The sequence below is a fragment of the Filicampus tigris genome, chromosome 22 (genome assembly GCF_054856515.1).
Source record: "Filicampus tigris isolate MCC_2025a chromosome 22, RoL_Ftig_1.0, whole genome shotgun sequence".
NCBI classification, from domain to species: domain Eukaryota; kingdom Metazoa; phylum Chordata; class Actinopteri; order Syngnathiformes; family Syngnathidae; genus Filicampus; species Filicampus tigris.
The window spans coordinates 10,191,365-10,214,933 of NC_141238.1; the positions used below are offsets into that span (position 1 = coordinate 10,191,365).

The 23,569-nt window shown below is 41.1% G+C and overlaps 2 protein-coding genes across 10 annotated transcripts; both read right to left on the reverse strand.

The window, feature by feature from the left end:
• Positions 1-18: 18 nt before the first annotated feature.
• On the reverse strand, positions 19-13,914 carry LOC147126968 (uncharacterized). Its single transcript, XM_086022126.1, has 2 exons — positions 13,488-13,914; positions 19-2,817 (listed from the first exon to the last, which is right to left on the reverse strand). The coding sequence occupies exons 1-2, from the start codon at positions 13,609-13,611 to the stop codon at positions 1,367-1,369; spliced, it is 1,575 nt and encodes a 524-aa protein (XP_085878252.1). The 5' UTR covers positions 13,612-13,914; the 3' UTR covers positions 19-1,366.
• LOC147126969 (uncharacterized) lies at positions 8,831-13,440 on the reverse strand. Of its 9 annotated transcripts, XM_086022182.1 has the most exons (10): positions 12,677-13,440; positions 11,498-11,733; positions 11,218-11,246; positions 10,999-11,075; positions 10,646-10,738; positions 10,368-10,566; positions 9,819-10,100; positions 9,536-9,571; positions 9,311-9,410; positions 8,831-9,166 (listed from the first exon to the last, which is right to left on the reverse strand). In XM_086022182.1, the coding sequence occupies exons 4-10, from the start codon at positions 10,999-11,001 to the stop codon at positions 8,932-8,934; spliced, it is 948 nt and encodes a 315-aa protein (XP_085878308.1). In that variant the 5' UTR covers positions 11,002-11,075; positions 11,218-11,246; positions 11,498-11,733; positions 12,677-13,440; the 3' UTR covers positions 8,831-8,931. The 9 variants fall into 9 exon arrangements, with proteins under 9 accessions (XP_085878308.1, XP_085878309.1, XP_085878301.1 ...); XM_086022183.1 differs by lacking the exon at positions 9,536-9,571 and having other exon boundaries at positions 12,677-13,439; XM_086022175.1 differs by having other exon boundaries at positions 9,311-9,571; positions 12,677-13,439.
• Positions 13,915-23,569: the final 9,655 nt, after the last annotated feature.

Genomic DNA, 23,569 nt, shown 5'->3' on the forward strand with positions numbered 1-23,569 from the left:
AGTGAATGATGTGATGTAGGATGGAGTCATCGTTGAAAATGTATTTGAAAGTCCATGCTCATATTGCCTTTGAAGTGGAATAATCAATGGACGATATTTGCTTGTTTGGTTGAATCATTTAAAATTTAATATAATGCAAACTAGAATCATATGTTCAATTTCCTTAATTTTTCCAGCATGACTGGACAAACCCTGATTTCCCAATCACTGTCCAGTGAGAAATGATCATGTAAAAACTGAAGATAAAAGGCCTTTTCCTAACAAAAATAACTAATGCATTGTAAACTAAAAAAATGATCATATAGAACACACATCCCTAAAACAACATTGATCAAGAAAACAATTTAGAAGAACAAAACTATATGAAAATAGAAACAATATAAAATGAACTCGGGTTACAATGATTAGCTTCAACAAAAATCCAAAGTCAACATAAACAGCCTATTTCATTGATAAAAAAAAGACTCACAGTTTGATTATTTGTATTGATGCAGAATTGTATGTACACTTTCCCACCTTCCTATCAAAAGTCAAAGTTTCTTCATAGTCCAAGTAATCAAGATGTTACTGCATATGGAAATCACAAAAACATTGTACATAGCGCATACATTGCTTAAAAACGGACCAACAGTGGTAATTGGTAAAAACAGTGGTAAAAAAAACAGGATTTTGATAGGTACAGAGGCGAGGATAAAATAAAAGATGTTACATTGAATAAAACAATGCAGATTTTGTAAATAATGATCACGTTAAATACTTTAGCTCAGGGGTGCTCACACTTTTTCAGCATGCAAGCTACGAATAAAATGACCAAGTCAAAATTATCTACCTTCCGGGTAGAGTAAGTTTTGCATATTTGAAAATGCAAAAATGCAAAACACATTTATTTTCAAATATGTTGAGGATTCTTTATTTACAATGTATGTTGATGTACCTTGCATAACCGCATGAGCCAATGTTGCACAACACACCATAATTAACTAGGAACATGTTTTTTTTTTTATATGTTACAGTACGCCGCCCATTGATTGGATACGAGATTCCAGTTCCTTTTAGAGACAATGCAAAATAGTACTGACCACTTTGGCCTGCTTTCAACCAACAACAGCATTCTCCCAGAGATCATTACTGTCAAAAATGTGACGCTTCAACAAACTTGTTATATCAATTTAGTATATTCACTCGGCTTTGGCAAAACAACAAGGAAAAAGTAAGCAACACGCATAGTGAATGCCGCTAAGTCTGTACGTAAAGCTGACGGAGATTCTGAAAGACGCAACTTTCGGTATGACATTTTTCAAAATAAAGGCCTCGTATTTCAAAATACAGACTGCTGCCATTACAAATGTCATGCGATTTACCAATACTACCTTTGTGATTGACGGGTAGATCGCGATCGGCGTATTGCGCACCCCTGCTTTAGCTGTTCAACATTAACATTTTCATGTAAGACTTTTTGATTATTGCAGTTGTCACCAGCACACTTGTGTCTCTTGACAGAAACTTTGCATGAGAACCGTTGGCCACAAACTGAACAGGCAAAAGGTTTCTCACCAGTGTGTGTTCTTGTGTGTTGTTTTAAGGTTGACTTATGAGAGAACATTTGTCCACAATGTGAACATGCAAAAGGTTTCTCACCAGTGTGGGTTCTGGTGTGACCTATTAAGTGTCCCTTCTGAGAGAATGTTTGGCCACAATCTGAACAGGCAAAGGGTTTCTCACCAGTGTGTTTTATTGTGTGTATTTTTAAGCTTAATTTATGAGAGAACATTTGTCCACAATCTGAACAGGCAAAAGGTTTCTCACCAGTGTGGGTTCTGGTGTGACTTATTAAGCTTCCCTTCTGAGAGAATGTTTGGCCACAAACTGAGCATGCAAAAGGTTTCTCACCAGTGTGTGTTCTTGTGTGTTGTTTTAAGCTTGATTTATGAGAGAACATTTGTCCACAAACTGAGCAGGCAAAAGGTTTCTCACCAGTGTGTGTTCTGGTGTGACTTACTAAGCTTCCCTTCTGAGAGAATCTTTGGCCACAGATTGAACAGGCAAAAGGTTTCTCACCTGTGTGTTTTCTTATGTGTAGTTTTAAGAATGACTTACGAGAGAATCTTTGTCCACAATGTGAACATGCAAAAGGTTTCTCACCAGTGTGGGTTCTGGTGTGACCTATTAAGTGTCCCTTCTGAGAGAATGTTTGGCCACAATCTGAACAGGCAAAGGGTTTCTCACCAGTGTGTTTTATTGTGTGTATTTTTAAGCTTAATTTATGAGAGAATCGTTGGCCACAAACTGAGCAGGAAAAAGGTTTCTCTTCAGAGTGCATTCTCATGTGTTCTAAACGTCTCTTGAAAGCACAAGATTTCCCACACTCAGAACATTTCCAGCATTTGTTGTCAGTCTTACATGTCATATCACCTTCACATTCTTCACCATCATCACCATTTGATGACGTCTCATCACTATCACATAGTGGAGGTCGGAGGTCGTCTCCTTGTGATTCTCCCCAGTGGTGCCTATCACCTTCTGTTGTCACGTGTTGACATGAGCTGCTGCTTGGAGGCTCCGCCCCTCTGCTCACCTCACTTTGACCTTCATCTTTACTCTTCAAAGATACAGGAGTCGATGGCAACTTGCAGATATCCTGGTCCTCCTCGTCTTTGATGTAGGGGGGTCCTTCTCCCTCCTCCTTTATGCAGGGGCGCTCTCGCTCATCCTCCTGTTTAACATAAGGGGACTGCTGCTCCTCTTCTTCTTTAAAGTGGGGGATCTCTTCATCCTCCTCTTCCTCTTTAATGTGAGTATGAACATATTCACTGATGTCTGCAAGACACCAAAAGACAACCGCACATGGCATTATAGTTCATATTTATAATGAAGGTTATTATGAGTGTAGGAGCCATATTGATTGAGTTTTATATTTTGGATAGCCACTTTAATTGCTAACACTTTGTTGTATTTCAGACATTTATGTTGGTTAAATGTTTTGTTCATATGCACAACTGGGTCTACGCCCCTTCCCAGCATTCCCGTTTCCCGATACTATATCCGTCCCAGTAATCATGCGGCAGGTGTGTCTTTGCCAGGTACTAGCGCAACAAGCAGTTTTCGACCGCACCCAAATATTTGAGTTTGCCATATGCTGCCGTTCTTCTTTATTATTTATTTATCACTCAAACGCATGCCATTGGGGCTGCAAGCAAGTTTTGTTTAAACAATACTGTGCACGTGAAGATCGCCGCACGCAACAACATCGATCAATTTAAGTTGGAGGAGCGAGTTGGACTGCTTAAAGGGCCTGGGAGCACCAAGGCGAGGTTGGTCAATTTATTTAAATTTAACCATCTGCCTTCATATTGAGAGACAGAGAAGTCAAGATTACTACGTACTGTTTGGCATTTGCAAATTCACTTACAGATGCATTTCTGTGGAAAGCCCATCCTTGGTTATTTGTGGAAAGACTTTCACACGGTCTGACATTGCACCTTTTTGAGCGGTGTCAACCATCAAAAGCGGCACTGGCCTTGTATATACTTGAGCCCCTTGAAGAAATGATTAGCACGACTCCATCTATGACGGTGTATGTACCTCACTAATATCTAAGCACTGCAAAAGCAAAATTTACTGTAGAGTACTGTATTTATTTCTACCTGCTACCTAATTCCGCTTGAATGCCCCGACACGCTGGACCACATTTACTTCAGCAAACACAACGTCGGGTGTGACGTCGTCTCTTCTTCTGCGCAGGTGGGCCACTTTGACGACGCATGTGTTCATACAGCAGACAAGACAGAGGTCGCATTTTTAATGTAATATGAACGCTTACACAAAAAAATAGGATTTTTGTTTAGGGGGGGGGGGGGGTGAAGCAATTCTCTCTCTTGGTGATCAGCATGTTTACAGAGGCCGAGGCAGAGGCGTGTGGAACAAGATGCATGATACTTAATGGCGTGTTTAACTGACTAGTAAAATACAAAACGTTTAATTAAATCGTAGACGGTTAAACGACTAGTCGCGCACATCCCTAGTAGTTTTAGACTATCTTGCCAGACCCTAAACTGGAGTACAATTAAATGGCAATGCTTGCAATGGTATGAAACACATTGATTGTTCAATGCCCACCCACCTTGTGTGCACATCATTCTGCATCCATGTAATCAGTGCTCTTAATTGTGCCACCCAATAATGAAATTTAAAATTAGGTAAATTGAGTCCTCCTTCCTCCTTCGCTCTCTGAAGTGTTTCCCCTGCCATATGAATTTAGACATAATTCTATCAATTTCTGCAAACTTTGAACTCGGAATTCCGATTTGTAACAATTGAAATAAATACAAAAACCTAGGCAGGACATTCATACGGATAGCTTCAACACTTCCAAGGAGGGAAAGAGGCAATGCGGCCCAACTATCGAGATCGCTTTTAACAATGTTAATTAGTCTGGCGTGATTCGCTTCATACAAATTGTCCACCGAAAGTGGAATATAAATCCCCAGGTATTTTATGCCGTCTTTTGGCCAGCGAAAGCCACTTTGCCGTTTTAGCTTCGGTGGGATATCCCCCAGTACATCCATTGCCTCCGTCTTATCAACATTAATCTTATAACCAGAATAATACCCATACAGTGATATCCGATTTATAAGATGTGAAATTGTAATGGATGGCTCTGTCAAATACAAGAGGACATCATCCGCACACAAGGACATCTTATGTACTTCCTCACCTATTGTTATACCTCTTATATCCTCATCATCTCTGATAAGTTGAGCGAGTGGTTCGACACTAATAGCGAAGAGCAGGGGTGACAATGGAGAGCCCTGCCGTCTCAAGCAGACGCCTTACTGTGTTCTTACAGGAAAGGTCCCTGACCTATGACATATGAAGATTTTTGGCTCTGAATGCTATGTGTACAAGCAAGATGAAAGAAAGCTGGGTTCGAGATGCGAAAAGGGCATTTTCATTGGTTATGATAAATATAGCCCAGGATATAACATGTATTACCCTGAGACAGGAAAAGTCCTAAAACATAGACTGATAAAGTCTATCACCAAAAACAACAGAAATAGTCAGACTCAGACAGATAACAGACAGTGTGAAATTGACAGATATGAAGACACAACACAGAGGATAGTCAAGCTGAGTCAGACACCACCTAAGGAAAATAAAGAGGAAAGTATAGAATCAGGTGTGACCCAAACAGATACAGGTCGCTGGGTCTACGCGGTAAAGGAAAGCCCAGATGGATCTGAGACTTGTAAAGTATGTTGCAAAGGGCTACGGTCAGAAGGAAGGCATTGACTATAAAGAGACCTTTTCACCGACAGCTAACATGACCTCTGTACGAGCAGTGGTACAGGTAGCGGTCCAGGAGGATCTCACCATACACCAGATGGTTGTAAAGTCTGCTTACCTCCATTCACCAATGGACTGCAAGGTTTATATGGAACAACCTGAGGGTTTTGAAATCGAGTCGGACACAGGAGAACGATTGGTGTGCAAACTCAACAAGTCATGATATGGCTTAAAACAGTCCAAACACAATTGGAATATGTTACTGCATGAGCAAAGACAATGGTTTTGTGCAAAATGATGCTGATCAGTGTGTCTACAGTAACGAATCCAAAAATGAGAAAGTGATTCTACTAGTGTGGGTAGATGACTTGATCATAGCAGCCAGTAACAACAACTTACTTAGTGATGTCAAGAAAATGTTGAAGAAAAGATTTAAGATGAAAGATATGGGCCCACTTATATACTTCCTTGGGATTGATTTCAGACAGAGTGAAGGGGAAATTAAAATGACACAAGAGAGGCACATCAGAAAGATGCTGACCAAATTTGTTATGTCTGAATGCAAATCAAGATCCACCCCATGTGAACAAAAATTACACTTTGACACTGAGGGTGAAGTCATTGACTCAACAGGATATAGAGAGATGATTGGTAGTTTAATATACATTACAACATCTACTAGACCTGACCTGAGCTGGGTTGTGAGCAAGTTATCACAACACCTAGCAGAACCAAAACAACAGCATTGGACTGCAGTCAAACACCTATTGAGGTACTTAAAAGGTACTATCAGTCAGGAGCTACATTTCCGAAAATATGAAAAAGGCCTACGGCGTGAAGCATACAGTGATGCTGAATGGGCAACAGACAAAGATGATAGAAGAAGCATAACTGGATAGTGTTTCAGTTTAAATGAGAATGGTCCAGTAATATCATGGAAGAGTAGAAAACAGCCAACAGTGGCACTATCAACCTGCGAAGCTGAATATATGGCACTAGCAGCCACTGTTCAGGAAAGTACGTACTTTGTACAACTGCTGAAAGGGATGAATAACAGTGATCAGCATGAACAAGTCAAGATCTAGGAGGATAATCAGGGAGCAATAGCTCTGTCAAAAAAAACAGTATGCCGACAAAGGAGCAAACGTGAATGTAAAATACCATTTTGTACGGTCTGCACACATAGATGGGAAAATATCCATAGAGTACTGCCCTACTGTAAATATGGTAGCTGATGTCCTTACTAAACCCGTGACAAAAGCACAATTGGAAAAGTTCAAAGGATATTTGTTTGGAGAATAAAAATAAACAAAAAGGAATGCCAAAATGAGTTTATTTAATTTTGGAGTTAAATATGTATATTTTTGTTTTTGTTACCCACTACAGAAAGCTATAAACATGTCTTTGAGTGGGAGTGTTGAGTATATTCATTAATATTACCTGCCAAGCCATGTTAGTGTTTACATTTGACAATAGCAGATATGCGTGCCTGCGTGCACAAAACAAGTTGTTCTGAGCATGCGCAAAATAAAGCAGTGTTGTTGAGCTCACTGACCATGGTGGATGTTTTGTCACTTTTCTCCCGTGAATAATAACAAGTAGCTGACCACTTTGTGACTGTGACAATGCGAGACTGCTGCGGGAATGTCTAGCACTACAACAACTATCGTAGCTTCTGACCAAGATGGCGCCATTGTTTTTGTTTCCAGTGAATAATGGTAAGCGTTCAAAAGTAGGGGAGTTATTTCTTCTTGAAAACACTTGTAGAATTCATTTATAAATCCATCTGGTCCTGGGCATTTATTTTTATAGGTTGAATTCGTCCGTTTGATTTCCCACTCCTGGATTGGTACATCCAGAGCCATGGCAGCAGTTTCAGATAAATCACATACATTTATGTCCTGTAAAAAATGCGCTATTTTAGAGTCATCGGAACAGGTATCAGTGTTTTGATAGAGCGATTGATAAAAATTTGCAAATACTTCAGTTATTTCCGTTGGCTTAACCACCACTTTTGTCCCCACTTTTAATTTGTGTACAATGTTGGCAGATTGTTATTTCTGTAACCTAAAGGCTAAAGGTCTGCTCGCGCTATTCCCATGTTCATAGTACTGCTGCCTAGTAAATCGGAGCCTTCCGTTTACCTTTTCAGATAATAGCTCCTGGAGTTCCTTACGAGCTATACCAAGATCTTTTAAAAGATTAGGTGACAATCCTTGTTTGTGTATATGTTCCAGCATCTAAATTCTGTCCTCTAATTCTGTTTGTTTTGAATTTTTTGGACACTTTTTTGCAGTAGCATAAGAAATTATTCTTCCCCTTAAATATGCCTTTGCACAGTCCCACAACACGATTGGAGAAGTATCTGGAGTATTATTGGTTTCCATATAATTCTTGAATTCAGTTTTAATAAATGTAACAAAAGCCGGGTCGTTAAGGAGTGAGGCATTTAATCTCCATTGCTTTAGAGTTGGTGTCAGGCCTACATCCCACCGGAGCATGACTGGGGCATGATCTGAAATGGTGATGGGCATAATACTTATATCTTCCACTCGATACAATTCAGCTTTAGAAGTAAAAAAATAGTCAATCCTTGTATATGAGGCATGTCTATTGGAGTAAAATGTAAAGTTTCTCTCTTTGGGAAATTTAGATCTCCACACATCCACTAAACCCGCCTCTGAGATAAGATGTTTAAGCATTTTACCCATTTTAGGTATGGCAGTTTGATATGGAGGTTTCCTATCTTGTTGTGACATTACTCAGTTGCAATCTCCACCCAAGAGACCAGAACTGTGCTCTGCAATCTGGTTAAATATCGATTTTACAAATCCCGGAAAATTCTCCTTTGGGGCATACACATTAACAAAGGAGACTGATGTACCATCTAGTATCCCATTCACCATTAAATAATTGCCCTCTTCGTCTTTATATATTGATGTTTCTATAAAATTAACTTGGCGATGTATCAATACTGCTACGCCTCTTCTTTTTCCAGAGCTATGAGATGAATAATACACTTTATCGGCCCAGGATTTTTTTTATTTCTGGTGTTCATCATCGGATAAATGTGTTTCTTGTAATAAGGCCACTTGACTGCCTTGTGCTTTTTGATAGGTGCCTCTGTGGGAGGTGTGCCACTATGCCAACAGAAGCAGAGAATATTTGCTGTCGGAAAATTTCCATGGTATCATTCCACTATGATTCTGAATACTAATTTGCTACTTTTATCACACCTCAATATACTTACCATTCAAAAATACCATAAGGTCATGAGAAGACTTCATGAAGTTGAAGGAGAGTTGCAGTGCATGGTTGATCATCCAGGATTGGACACTGTCTGCCTGAATGTGTACTCATTGCAAAACGCTATGCAGATTTACAGAGCAGATTACGGGCCACTGCACTACAAAGCAATCCACCGGTAAAATATGTTTTGAGAAGGATTTAATTTACAGTCTTTATGAATAAACAACAAAATGGTGAGAAAAAAAAATCTGACGTTAGTAACAGAAATTAGTGAAATTGAAATTAATCATGCGATAACCACACTGAAAAAAGGAATTTATTGTAGTTGTTTCAGGTATCTGGCATATCATTCTTTTGTGAGCTGGTGCTGGGGACTCCTTGGGCGCACAATCATGGTGGTTATTCCAGCGTGTGTGGTCCTTCGCATCGGCTCTGAATTTCCAGAGGACGACAGCCTGTACACTGGGTTAAAACGGGCCCTCGTCTGAACCTGGACACATAGCTGGCAACAACCTTCTCCTTGTCGGGCCTCTCATACTGGGCTGACGGGTCCTCAGGCACAGGGATGGCCAACATTGCATCAGTGTATGGCACAGGATTGGAAAATTGAGGTCCATCAAGTCTGCAATGTAACCTGTAACATACAACAAGGACAAATGTCTTTGGTTAAATTGTGTTTATTTTTGTGTTATTGTGTCTTTCAACATATTTCATGTTATATATATAGATAAATACATTTAAACCACAAAACAATTGTTTGAATTTAATGAACCCTTACCATACGGTGACTTTGTCTTCAGAGGTTTGGCTCTGCACTCCGCCTGAAGTGCTTTCGGAAAGGAAAGTTTGAAGTGAGGCACACCTTCCCTTGTCTCTGCCTGTGGTCGCTCAGCATTTTCATCGTAATGCATTGCAGCCAGAAACATTACGAAAAATGTGTGAATAATAGTAATATTGAACACAATTTGAATCACAAGTGTCAAATATACACTTTTTTTTTTACCTGCGTAGCATTCCAATGAGGGGAAAGATAACTTTTCTAGGGGCAAAACGAAGGATCACGGAATGAAAAGATTCCAAAGATGAAGTTTGTAGGTGAGGGCTTAGTTTTACAACATCCTTCAGCGTTCGTTTATTTTTTAAAGCAACCTTGCCAACTTGTCAAAAGCTGGTGATTTTGTGAACGACATGGAAACATCCTTTTAGAAAATAATATATTTTATAGTACAATTTGATCTCAGGTGGAATTCACTGTAGCTGTGTAGTTGTCTGCATTGGTAATATACCTGCTTGGAGCCATTTGTTTTTGTCCGTTGTCTTGCGGATTTCATGCACACAAATTGGGTAAAGAGGATCCTCGTGTGTGTGGATGTTTTGCACGTGGTTCAGAATCGCATTCCACTTTGCAATTCTCTCCGGACCAGATGTACAGGAAGCTGCAGTCCAGTAGATGTGGTTGTTGATGCTCTTCATCCACTTTTTGAGTTTTTCACAGCCCTTCGTATAACAAGCCATTTTTGCACTACCATATAGGATGTAGTTTGGGTAATGATATCGGTGGCATAGTTCTGGACCATTTGGAAAAAAAGGAGATTTGAGTTACAACTATCCACATGGCAGATGACATGTCTGTTCACAAGGAATTACGTGGTGTTTGATGTGAGGTTAGGTGTTGAAACGGTTCATGTTGCACATGTGGAAGTGGGCTGAGTGGGTGGTGTTATTGATGTCTTATTGGAATTATCAAGTGCTGTCAAGGATGATACCCAGACCCTTAACCTGTGAGGAGGGGAAACCTGAGGCGTTATCAACAGACAGAAAATCAAAATAAATACCCTTTGCCATGGGCCAGACATCATAGTAGTGTGTCGTCTTTCGCTCCCTGAGAAACCTTTGCACTTGTGGATGACAATCTGTGACAATGCAGTCAATGATGAAACCACGCGACTCAATCAGTGCCAGGCTCCTCTTAAGGACCTTTTTCTCCATATGGTAGCTACCACCAACCTCATTGCTCTGGCAACATAGAAAAAACTGATTATGAGAAAATACAAAATGAACTTTTGATTTTCAAAGGTCCACTTGACAAGGTTAATACTTTTCAAAATCTCACCTGGACCAGTTGCAAGTCCGGTTCAATAAAAGATCTGGCATGCGGGGGAAATGTTTCATACTTAATATCCTGGAGGTTCATTGCTTTGAAGACCTGTTGATGTGGAAGAGAAATAAATAAAATACATTTAAATTGATGTAAAAATAATCCACTCACATTTTTATAATGTCCACCAAAGAGGTTATGCTGCTGGTTGTGTTTGTTTGTGTACAATAAAACTAGAAAATCTGTTAAGGATACGATAGGGGGAAATTGTTTTGCTAAGCAGAGGTCTGCGCTCTATGACTGCTTTAAAAGTATATGTTTATTTTGCAAAAAAAAAAGAAACTTTTCAAGTTGAATGAATGAAGCACCATTCAGGTACACAGCTGAAGACAAGTGTATGTTCCCAGCCGGCTTGCTCCCCAGGACAGGTTGGCTATTCCACTGTCTGCAAAATGTGCAATGTGGGCAGGACTGCTTCAGCGATAGATACGTTCCAAGCCGCTAGGTCCTCACATCACATTTCTTAGTGCAGACCGGACATTTATTGAAAAGCTGCATGATGCAATCCTCATGAACTATATACTTACAGACCTGGTGTCTGGGGTTGAGAATACCTCTGTATATCAAAACACAGAAGACAAAAAAATAATAATTTTCAGTAGAGAAGATGAAACATTTCCTCTACATATTAATTTTACCACTGCCCTTTAAGGCAGTTAAGCTAACATTTTTTTGGTACTACAAAAGCAATGCTAACAACCACACAAGTAATGTTATAATAACCTCAGTGTCACCGGAGCCGATCCATAATGTTTGTATGCCAACACAATCCTACCATCACTCATTCTCAAATAATATTAGACTTACGACTGAAGTGTATAGTCAAACGAAGATGTCACCGATTGGGCTGGATCATAAGTGGAATCATGCATCTTTGAAGGGTCCGCTAAAGAACTGCTCTCCAATGGGCCCACCGCAAGCTCTTCCTCAAATTCCAGACGTGGCCTTTTTGCAAGTCTTTTCACTGGTGTTGAGGACAACCACAAAAAGTCTGTGTTGTCTGTTCCGACACCAAAATCCTTGCACTGTACAGTTGCCTGGACCTGTGCAACGACAAGTGATGAACACAGGCACATAAGGATAGCAAAAAATAAAATTGTTTTTTTTTTAAAACTGGAAACTGGGGATGTGCGCGACTAGTCGTTTAACCGTCTACGATTTATTAAACGTTTAGTATTTTACTAGTCGGTTAAACGCTGCATTAAGAATCACCCATCTTGTTCCTCACGCCTTGGCCTCTGTGAAAATGCTGAGCACCAAGAGAGAGAATTAGAGTTACCAAAACATTTAATAAAACAAATAAAACAGATTAACTACAAATATAAAAAGCATAAAAACTGTGTTGATCACTCAACTGCCTTGTTTGACTTACTACAATATATACATTGCTGGGAGGAAAAGTCAGGAATTAAACATTTTACATGCCAATTTAGTTTTGGATTACAGACAAAAACAATGTCAACAGCAGTACGAGGTTCGGAAATACTTTACCAAATAAGCATCTCACTTCAAGGATTGGAAAGAGACATTGATAAAGCTAAATTACAAATAGCATTCGTTTATAACTGTAAAGAGTTTCACAACATGTGATATATACTCACACGCTTCGATATCGATGTTATAGTCACTGGGCTGTTAGCCGCGAAGCTAACGTAGCCGCAAAGCTAACGTATGTGATTATTACAGTACTTTTAGCTTTCACAAAGAAAAGCTGCGATGAATGACGACACGCCAGTGTCGAACAGCAGCACGAGATTCGGAAATACATTAGCAAATAAGCATCTCACTTCAAGGATTGGAAAGAGACATTGATGAAGCTAAATTACAAATAGCATTCGTTTATAACTGCAAAGAGTTTCACAACACGCGATATACTCACACGCTTTGAGATAGCATCGATGTTGGGCTGTTAGCCGCGAAGCTAACGACTCAAACAAGTCCACAATATATCACATCTGAAGGAGATTGCTCCAAAAATAGACTTACTTGGACAGGGTTACTTCCAGTTCCAGAGAGAGTTGGTATTGATCCTGGGCAAAGCCAAAGATGTCCAGCGAATCCACGTTTGTATTGTCCCAAATTGCTGAAACAGTCATCAGTAAAATGTTTGCCACAAACTAACACACGTTTTGGGAGGTCTTTGGGCACAATTCGATTTATAAATAAACCTCAACCACAAGCATTTCTGTGGCTCGGATGGAGGGAGAAGAAAAAGGTGTTTGTTGTCCGTTGTGCACTCTGGTACAGAGCAGCTCCAACGGGCTTTTCTAGCTTCCATGTTGTCCTGTAAGTGACTCAATTGCCGGCTGAGGGCGGAGTTCGCGCTGAGTGAGGGACGTATTACCAAAAAGGGGCTGGTTAGTGTGTGGTTAGTGACGTATATAATTGCAGGCTGCTGAAACGGCCCACAAACGGCCATAGGAAAGGGAAACATGGATAGTTGCTCTCACAACTTTGGGCACTTAGTCAGGTTGGGGCCCTTTGAATATTCAGTTAGATTTTATACTGTGGGGGGTTCGATACTGAACCCCGGTTGCTTCTGATGATGCGTCATCAGTAGGTAAATGAGACAACAATGTGAAACGCTTAAAGTAGAGAAGAGCTATACAAGTGATAGCCAACGGCAATGAATAAACATAGAGGCAAAAACCTTGAACGCATTTTCCCCTAACAACGTCATCTGACCATCATTACCATACACTAGTAAAGAAGATTACATTGAAATACTGACACATGTGACGTGCATGTTTTTAACGATTGTAAGACGTTCTTTACAAAGCAAATTAAGTGTACAAACCTGCTCCGTGTAGCACAACACGAGGATGCGTGCAAACCTCGCCCAACAGTTGAAGGTGTTGCTCGTTCTCTTCTTTTATTCCACAAAGTTCCTCCTCGTACTTTGTTGTCGTCATTGCACACATCTCCACACTACAATCGCAACAAATGCGCACTTCTTGATCGCTGTTTGACGGTGAGTCGTGTGCTTCTCTTTGTTAGCGGCTAGCTAGCTCAGCTAAGCTAAGGTAAAATAAGCTAACAAGGCCGAGAAGCATCAACGCGTGCCAATACGAGTTAATCGGGACACAAAGACTTAATAAATAATGTCGTAGTCACGGGCGTACTGTGTGGAGGCTGTGATCCGTTCAGCACAAATGGGAAGGAATGATTTAGCGGAGAATGTTTTGTTACAGGAGTAGACCCGAGGCGGAGGTCATGCAGGACACGCCCAGCAGCAATATGATTGGCTGCTGGAAATTGGCTGGAGGCGGTGAATCGTGTGTGGAGCCCTTTCATCAAGTCACCGACAGATGTCGCCATTTATGCTGCAAATTGAACCACGCCATGGTGCATTTTATTAGGAACACAATTCGATTGCACTGTTACAGCAAGTATCATTTTTTTTTTAATGTAAACATATCTTGTTTCGCTGCTGTAATAGAATTGTTGAAACATTTGCTTTCTGATTTCATGACTCTCCGTGGGTTTGGGTTGCGGCAACCGTAGCTGCTGCTTGAATGTCGTGCTGGACGTGCTGGGCAGCTGTGAGGTTCTGGCACCCCAAAGCAGTCCATATGCTGTTACGTGGGGCCGCTCACGTCAGTAGCTCATTTGCTCGTTACGCTGTCACCTCGGCTTTCTTTAGTGTCCCGGATTCGACTTCGTTCTCACTCAATGGCAAACATTTGAAACAAAAGTGTTTAGAATGAATTATTGTCGCATTCTGGGGCGACGGGGTGTTTCCTAATGTTTTTAGTGTTTAGAATTCGAGAGATTTTTATCATTGTTATTTCGGCATCGTCAAGGATGTCAACATAAAACAAGTAGTAACAAGGACGTTGGCTAAGCCTGAATTGTGTTGCATGACTTGTATAATATTGTTGTATACCTATCTACAGAGGAGGTACACTTCAAGCGTCTTCATTTTTGTCAATCAGAATATGGTAACCGTCATTAAGGGCCAGTACCGTTGCTGGTTTGTGGTACATGTACATTTACTATGTGCAGCGTGTCATGTCATCTTCCAAACCGCTTGTCCTTTACAGGGTCGCGGGGAGGTGCTGGAGCCTATCCCAGCCGTCAACGGGCGAAGGCAGACTACACCCCGAACTGGTCGCCAGCCAGTCGCAGGGCACAACTATGTGCAGCATTGTTTTTTTAAATGTGCTATATAAATAAAATGGATTGGATTGGATTGTCTCTCTCTGCTTCTTTCAATATACCAAGGATTATTCCTCCTTGGACGTGTTTCCAAATCTGCAAGCTGTGCTTGAATGTCCTCTTGCAGTTCAAGTTTATGCGCCAACACTTCCTTTGCCAATTCGATGGAAAATTCCTCCATCTCTGACACTTGCCGCCTGGTTTCCTCAACCTTGTTGTTCATTCCTTTCAAGTCAATGTTAACAACACGGAGCGTCTGCGTTATCTCCGATCTGAAGTCTTAAAGATGTTTCTGAATTTGTCCCGTAGCTTCGTTGACCTTCCTCACGTCGGCATGCACCTCCTGTATTTCGGTGATGTTGCTAACTCTCATAGCCTCCAAGCTAGTGGGGTAGATGAACTTTCGAGCACCCTCGTGCAGTCTTCGTGCTTGCATGACGACAAAACGTCCTCTTCACGGTTTGCTGTGTGCATTTCCTTTCTTCCTCCCCATTAACCCCCCCCCCACCCCTTTCTTATAAGTTTCTTACAGGATTCTATTGACTTTACAAGTTAAACATTAGGGGGGGGTGACTTGGACCCACTGGTGAATTATCCTGCCACTCACATATCCGCCATACCGGAAGTTCTGGGCAGGCCCTGTTTATACTCATTTGCATATTTTAATGGGGGCGTGGAGAGTCTGGTACGCAAACATTTCCGCATTGGTTGACATGTACAGAAGGAAAGTGCATATAGATTCATGCAATTTTTGCCCGACAGTTTCTGGATTTGTCCATATGCCGTGTTTCATTGAAAAAGCAGTGTAAGTCCTCATAGCTCAGTGGTTAGACCACTGGTCTTGTAAACCAGGGGTCGTGCGTTCAGATCTCACTAAGGCCTACCATGTAGTTACACCTGCTCATCTTACATTATGTCGCAGTGTTGGCATTTTGGATAATATGCTCAAGCCTCAGTTGGCAAGAGAACTTCTTTAAATCAGGGGTCATTAATGACATTTTCACTGAAGCCTAACAACAAACTACAGTTAACAAATGACATTTTTTGCTCTCTGTTGTTCTAACCAAGACAAATCCGAGTCGAAGTCAGGAATCCTGCTTCACAAGACCAGAACTTCAACCAGCGTGAAGCTCTTCCCACGTCAACTTGTGCTGTGACTGGTAAGCTACACTGAAAATAATGGTGTGTGAAATTGACTCAATTGTTTTCGTCAAGTGGTTGCACAAAATAAATCATCCTTTTTCAGTGTGCATATGTGGCCTTGCTTGGTAGCAGAGTATTAGCATGGGAATTAAAGATCGTAAGGACATTTACTCAGGAGAAAAATGTTCATTGATGACACATCCTCGACAATGCTCATTGTACTTGGACTGAAACTAATGCTTAATAATACAGTTTGCTCAACCCTCAGGCCTAATAGCTCGGTGGCTAGAGCACTGGTCTAGTAAACCAGGGGTCGTGTGTTCAATTCTCACTCAGGCCTGCCATATTGCTAAATGTTTGACATACAAATGTAATTAATGGCTCAGGCTGAATCTATGAAATCGTCCTCATAGTCATGAGAAAGTGTCACAAATCAATAATATTTTACTGTTATGAATGTACTTCCCATCTTTGAATGCCATGCTAACAGCGTGCTGCGATGCAAGGCCTTGTAGCTCAGCGGTCACAGTACTGGTCAAGTAACCAGAAGTCGTGAGTTGAATTCTCACTGAGAGCCTAAAGCTAATCAAGATGAGTGCAAATTCTTGATGATTCTTTGCACGCAGTCATTTCAGTTTGCCATAAGTCAACAGACAAGCTTTCGTCTGCTCAAAGATGAGCAATGTCCATCCTGATGAACATGCTTTGTGAACTCAGTGCCAAGATCAACACGAGCAGGAAGGAGAAGACGGGTAACGTTCTGGCCAACATAGATTTGCTCTCAGCAGGACTAAATTATGGTTGTCATCTGAGGCAGTGGTGCGCAAACTTTTTCAACATTTGGATGTTTTTCAAGTGTTGGGCAACTTTGAGAATGGAGAGGGACACTGGAATGAATGAACACCCAACTTCATAATTGTAGTTTATCACACAATGGGTTGCATCACAGCGCGTTTGGAGCATGCAGAGCTATACATTTTTTAAGTGAAGTCATAAAAAGTCAGAAATGTTTCAAATTTAGTTTTAAACGTGTTTCGTTATCCTGTTCTAATGTCAACTGTTGGCTGTACAAGCTTGCAGGGCAATTCAGCGTTACAATTACTGACATATATTTATGATGCATTAGAACATGTCAGTTATAGGTTTTCTATTTCTGCTTTCTTATTTATGAAAAATGTTCAACATAGAAATAATTATGACAACATCATTCTGACAGGCCTACCTGTTGTATCAACTTTTTCTTTGGTTTTCTTCTTCGGCCCGGAACAAACCTTGCAGTACCTAGCCACAGCGCGATATTCTTGTGCTTGGTTGGCAGCCTTGGCGCAGCCATTCCTTCAGGGGAATTTCAAATGCCAACGATTCCAAAAGAATCGGAATGTTAGACCAATCGATTCTGGAGACTCGATGCGCAAGTATATCTGACCGACATGATCGCCTCACGCATCACCGGCCAAACCGGCAAAAATGAATTTTCACCTGCATCCAGCGGGTGTTAATTAAGAACCAAGAATAAAATTAAAATATAGTAGACTTTAGGATATTTCTGTTGAAAATTATACTTTCGAAAAACGTCAACTATATTTATAACAACACAAAATTTGACAGAATTATCAGAGTATATTATTGACTTTATATGTGTTTTATTAAAAAACTGAATTGGAAAGCAATTTTAATTTGAAATGATTCAACATATTTCTGGCCTGACGGTGGTGGTTTGAGCTCTGCACAGATGTGGGGAGGAAGGGCGGCCTGCAGCCAGACTCGCTTGAAAAGTGACTGACAAATTCAAAGAAAAAAGGGCATGGACCCAAAGGACCTCGATGCTGTTATTAAAAGAGATAACTCAAAAATTTAGAGTCATTTATTTGGAGTCACTTTGATTTGTCAAAAGGTTTATTTCTTACCTGGACTTTATTGTCAGTGTAGAACCAGTCGTCGAGCTTTTCGGGTGGCCTTCAACTTCTTCCTTCAAATTCTTCAATCCAGAGTCACGGGACCAAGTTCGTGTTTTTTTCCCAGTTCTTTTGTTGACAGGCTCGTGTAAGGTGGTCGAAAATGAAATCAACTTTAAATGAAAAGATTAGAAATTCAAACACAAGAGATGACACTGTTTTATTACAGTGCATATTCAACAAGCGTCTCGGCAGATGTTTTGCTCCTTGTCCGGAATCTGTGATTCATTGGAGTATCAGCTAAGATGTTTGAATGATTAAGAACCTGCACACATTTTCTTCATTTCCCACATTCGTCAGCATTTAAGCTTCCTTCTTTTGTTGAAATGGAGGACACCTAACCTCATCTTGTTTTTAATTTCACATTCATAAAAGCAAAATGGAGATGGTGCTGTCACACCATCACGGACTTCAGCCTGTTCTGCCCACACGCTTCTTGAGAACTGCTCCGCTGAGACAATCTTTATGAAAAAAGAAAACTTGATTGGCCGGCAAGCAAAACACAGTGACCAACAACTGTGACAAGTGGGAGAGTCCCACTCAATATCTGCAGGGACGCCAACAGCTTGTTGTATAACTTCCTGAATCATCGGCATTGTCATCATCTTGGACGCTCGTTCTTTGATCCTGAAGTTAGTAGAACCATTTGAAAGGTTCTACAGTGTTTTATTCACTTTTACTTGCATTTATCTTTTATTTATCCAGGTAGACGTTCAATTTTGCTTCAACTGCAAAATTAATTTCCACAGCTCATGTTGTAGAATTTCAATTTTCACACGTTTGCCTCCAATATGACATTTTGGTCTTTCAACGATGTTGTTATGTTTGGGCTTTTTTAGTTTTGTTTTCTCAGTATTTCTGTGTCTGTCTCGTCAATGATAGTGTCCACCTGTGTGCATTCCACACCCTAGTGTTGGCCAATCAGCTCCCTCCTACCTTGTGTGTCTCGTCCAAGTATTTCTCGTTGTCTTGTCAGTATGCTTGTATTTAAGTTCCTAGTTTTCGTTCAGTCCTCGTCGGGTCATTGTCTCTGTCATGTTTCCCCAGGAGTTGTGGTTTGGTTTTCTAGTGTTTTTTTTTTTTGCTACTTTGAATTTTGGACTTGGCGGCACGGTGGTCGACTGGTTAGCACGTCCGCCTCACTGTTCAGAGGTCGTGGGTTCGATCCTGGCTCCGGCCTCCCTGTGTGGAGTTTGCATGTTCTCCCCGTGCCTGCGTGGGTTTCCTCCGGGTACTCCGGTTTCCTCCCACATTCCAAAAACATGCATGGTAAGTTGATTGGACTGTCTAAATTGCCCCTAGGTGTGATTGTGAGTGCGGATGTTTGTCTCTGTGTGCCCTGCGATTGGCTGGCAACCAATTCAGGGTGTCCCCTGCCTACTGCCCAAAGACAGCTGGGATAGGCTCCAGCACGCCCGCGACCCTTGTGAGGATAAGCGGTATGGATAATGAATGAATGAATGAATTTTGGACTTCTCAAGATTCGTTTGTGCTCGTTTTTGTTAATAAATATTTTCATCAGTAACCCCTGCTTCTCTTGCCTCCCTGCATTTGGGTCCTCTACCAGCCCAGAAACGTGACAGATGTCATCACACCATCGTGACAAAAACATCCATATATCGACAGACGTTGACAAAGTTGTTGGCATTGTTTTGTAAAGAAAATCCTGCTGTGGCGGCAGAAATCATTTGAAAGTGATGAAAAATATACAGAAAATGAACTCATGAAAAAGTTCATTTTTTCGACCATGGAAACTGATGGAAACATTTCAAGTTACTCACAGTACTTCCCTCTTGGCATTCAATGAACAGCCAGACATAAACAAAACAGCTGAGTGTTCTTTTCGCACACATAATATTTGGCCAGAAGCAACGTGATTGCCAGTAGTTTGGAAAGAACATATTTGCCATTGCATGGGCACAGATGGCAGAGGCCACAGGGGGGCACACGACCCACCGCCTAGTCCCCAAGATTCAAGATGACTGCACTAAATGATGAAAAAAAGCAATGCTGAAATAAAACATATTGAAATGTATTTGAAAATAAAAAAGGGGACCATGAATATTTAATCGACAACAAATTTAAATGAATGAAATATGAATTCAAAGGAATTTAAAATAACAAAAAAGGAAGACTCAACAAATAGTGACATGCTAAAATAAATAGTGAAAAATTGGAAGAAATATTGAAATAAATAAGAACATGTTGAAACAAACACTGAAATGTTGAAATTAAAAATATTGAAAAAAAAAAACAGTTATTGTCAGAATGTTCAATGAGACAGTTAACGCAGATGACATTTGTTTTTGGCTGGGCAGATATTGCACGGTAAAAGGTCAGGCTGTGAAGGTGAAGGATGCGGATGGCATTTGGCGAGTACCCATCCAGCAATGGCAGGACCCCCAGGGCTTCCAGGGCCTGAAACATCTCCCATCCATGATAGTCTTGGGCGAAAACCGAGGCTACATACACTACCAAGGTCAACCCAAGCTGTGCCGCAAATGTGGTGAGCATGGGCACCTGGCAGAAGCATGTGAGCAAATCCATCCATCCATCCATTATCTGTACCGCTTATCCTCACAAGGGTCGCAGGGCGTGCTGGAGCCTATCAGTAGGCGGGGGGACACCCTGAACTGGTTGCCAGCCAATCGCAGGGCACACAGAGACAAACATCCGCACTCACAATCACACCTAGGGGCAATTTAGAGAGTCCAATCAACTTACCATGCATGTTTTTGGAATGTGGGAGGAAACCAGAGTACCCGGAGGAAACCCACGCAGGCACGGGGAGAACATGCAAAGAGGCCGGAGCCGGGATCGAACCCACGACCTCTGAACTATGAGGCGGACGTGCTAACCAGTCGACCACCGTGCCGCCCTGTGAGCAAATCATTTGTGGGAAATGTAGAGTAATTGGGCATACCTTTGAAGAATGTACCAATGGCAGAAAGTGAAATCTATGTGGGGAATCAAACCACCTCTACAGAAATTGTCCAAAATCATTTGAGAACAAATTGAAGGCCGGAAAAGAAATGGGACAGATTAACGGCAACGAAGGTAACAAACAAATTGAAAGTCTACAGGAAAATTCAAATCTCCCTCCAAAACCTGTCATTGGAGGAGAGGAAATGTTGACCACTCGGCATCCATTGCAGCCTGATCATCCTGGAAGGGGGATTCCCCCATCTGTGGTCCCTTCTCAAGGTTTCTCACTTTTCCCCAGATGTTTTTTTTGGAGTTTTTCCTTGCCCTCCTGGGGGTTAAGATCAGGGGATGGTGTGTATATGATCTGGTGCATATGTGAAGCCTTTTGAGACTTTCCTGTAATTAAGGGCTATATAAATAAATTTGACTTGACTTGACTTGAAACAGGTGAGGAGGGGGAGGGGCATATATTGGACCCACCAACAGGGAGCTCAGAAGAAAGTGGCATGTTGCAAGAACTGACCACAAGTGAATCAAGTGAAGCCATCTTACAGCAGACTGACAGTGAGGACACCCAGATCCCTTGTGCACAAAAATCCAAAAGGCTTGCATCTGAAAGGTCTTCTGAGTCCCCTTTGACTTTAGAGAAGAGGGGAAAGCTTTGGAGCTCAGACAGTGAGGTGGATGGGCCCAGAGTTTTCCCTTGCAGCTCACCAAATGAGCTCACCTTTTTAAATATTAGATTGCAATCAACACCGGCCACAACAAGTCGCAATACCATGAATTTAAGGTTGCCTGAGAAACCATCACCAAAAGTTTCTCGGAGAAATGATCTACCCAACTCTCCTTATGCCGTACAGATGAAGGAGGAATGGCAATCTCGAGAAATAACCTAATGGTTTTAATACTCCCTTTTGTGTTTTAACCTTAAGTCATACCTGTGACTCTCACCTTCTCAACTATAAATGTTAGAAGTGTGAAATCAAGGATTAGAGCCCAGAACGTCTTGTCTTTTTTAAAAACTATTAAGTCTGAAGTGTTTTTAATCCAAGAATGTGGTCTACAGTGGGAGGAAATGTGGCCACACTCATCATTATGGAGTGGCTCAAATTAAAATCGGAATGACGGGGTTGCCATTTTAGTAAACTATTCCCAAATTGTGGTTAAAAGGAGTACGGTGGTGGAAAATGGACGAGCACTGTTAGCACATCTAACATTTATAGGACAGGATTTTAACCTTTTAAATATTTATGGGTCTAATGATAAACATGATAGGTATGAGCTTTTAGAAAACCTGCAGCCCCACATACTAGGTTGTATACCGTTAATTATGGGAGGGGATTTTAATTGTATTTTAAATGTAAGGGATAGAAAGGGAGCTGGGGAGGATTTAAAGTGGACAAAACATATGTTTTACTGAAAGACATGTGTCGGGTTTTTAAATTAGACGATTGTTTTAAAATCACGCATCCAAGAGAGGAGGGCTTCACGTGGTTCAGTAGTGATAGCACCAGAGCCTCTCGCATAGACTACATATTTACACGGGATTGGCCACGACGGATGCTAGATTAACGCCTGTTTTTTTTTTCTCAGACCACCTGCCATGCACTCTTTCACTGCCTTCTGGCGTCACTATGGGAGGAGGACGGTGGAAGCTGAACTACTCCCTGCTGGACAAGGACGAGGCCTTGGTTGCTAAATACAGGGAGCAATACAAGGACTGGCAGACACTTCAAGATCTGTACGAATCGAAGGCACAGTGGTGGGAAATGATAAAGCTAAGAACTCAGACCTTCTTTAAAAAAGCAGGTAAGGAAAGAAGGAGGAAGAAAATGAGACACATGCTGGGCCTGCAAAAGACACTACAAAGGTATTTTAATTTATTACAAAAGGGCATTAATTTCAATGAGGAAATTAATTAAACAGGCCAAAAATGAACTGAGTCTTCTAGCAGATATCAAAAGTAGAGGTGTAATATTAAGGAGCAAAGAAAAAGAAATAGAGGAAGGAGAAAAATGTACCAGGTATTTCTTCAAAAAATTATGAGTAAGGGTGGGGGTATCTTCAAGCTGCAAAAAGGAAATGGAGCTATAACGAAAATAAGCAGTGAAATAAACGAGGAAGTCAAAACTTACTACCAGAGACTGTATGACAAGAGAGATACTCAGTCAGAGACAATGTCAGAGGTATTAAATTTCATTGAGAAAACCGTGACCAACAAAGTGTTATTAACACAAGATTTTACCCGAGAGGAAATAAATAAATGTGTAAGACAATTCAAAAAAAGCAAAGTCTCCAGGAGAGGACGGCCTCTGCCTTGAATTCTACTTGACCTTTTGGGACTTGTTGGCACAAGATTTAATCACTGTTTTTAATGAATTGCACAAAACAAGTTGACTACCAGACAGCTTCAGAGTAGGGATAGTTACACTATTGCATAAAAAGGGAGACAAGACTGACCATGGTAACTGGTGACCCATTTTGCTTTTAAATGTTGATTGCAAACTTTTTAGTAAACGTTTAGCTATGCGTTTGTCTGTTTTACTGGACGAATTGATCGACCCTGATCAAACTTTGCCATAGCGGGGAGGAAGATCACAGACAGCCTCATGCTGATCCGTGACACCATCTGCTACGCGAGAGACAGAAATATGCGGCTAGTAATCCTAAATTTGGACTTTGAGAAGGCCTTCGATCG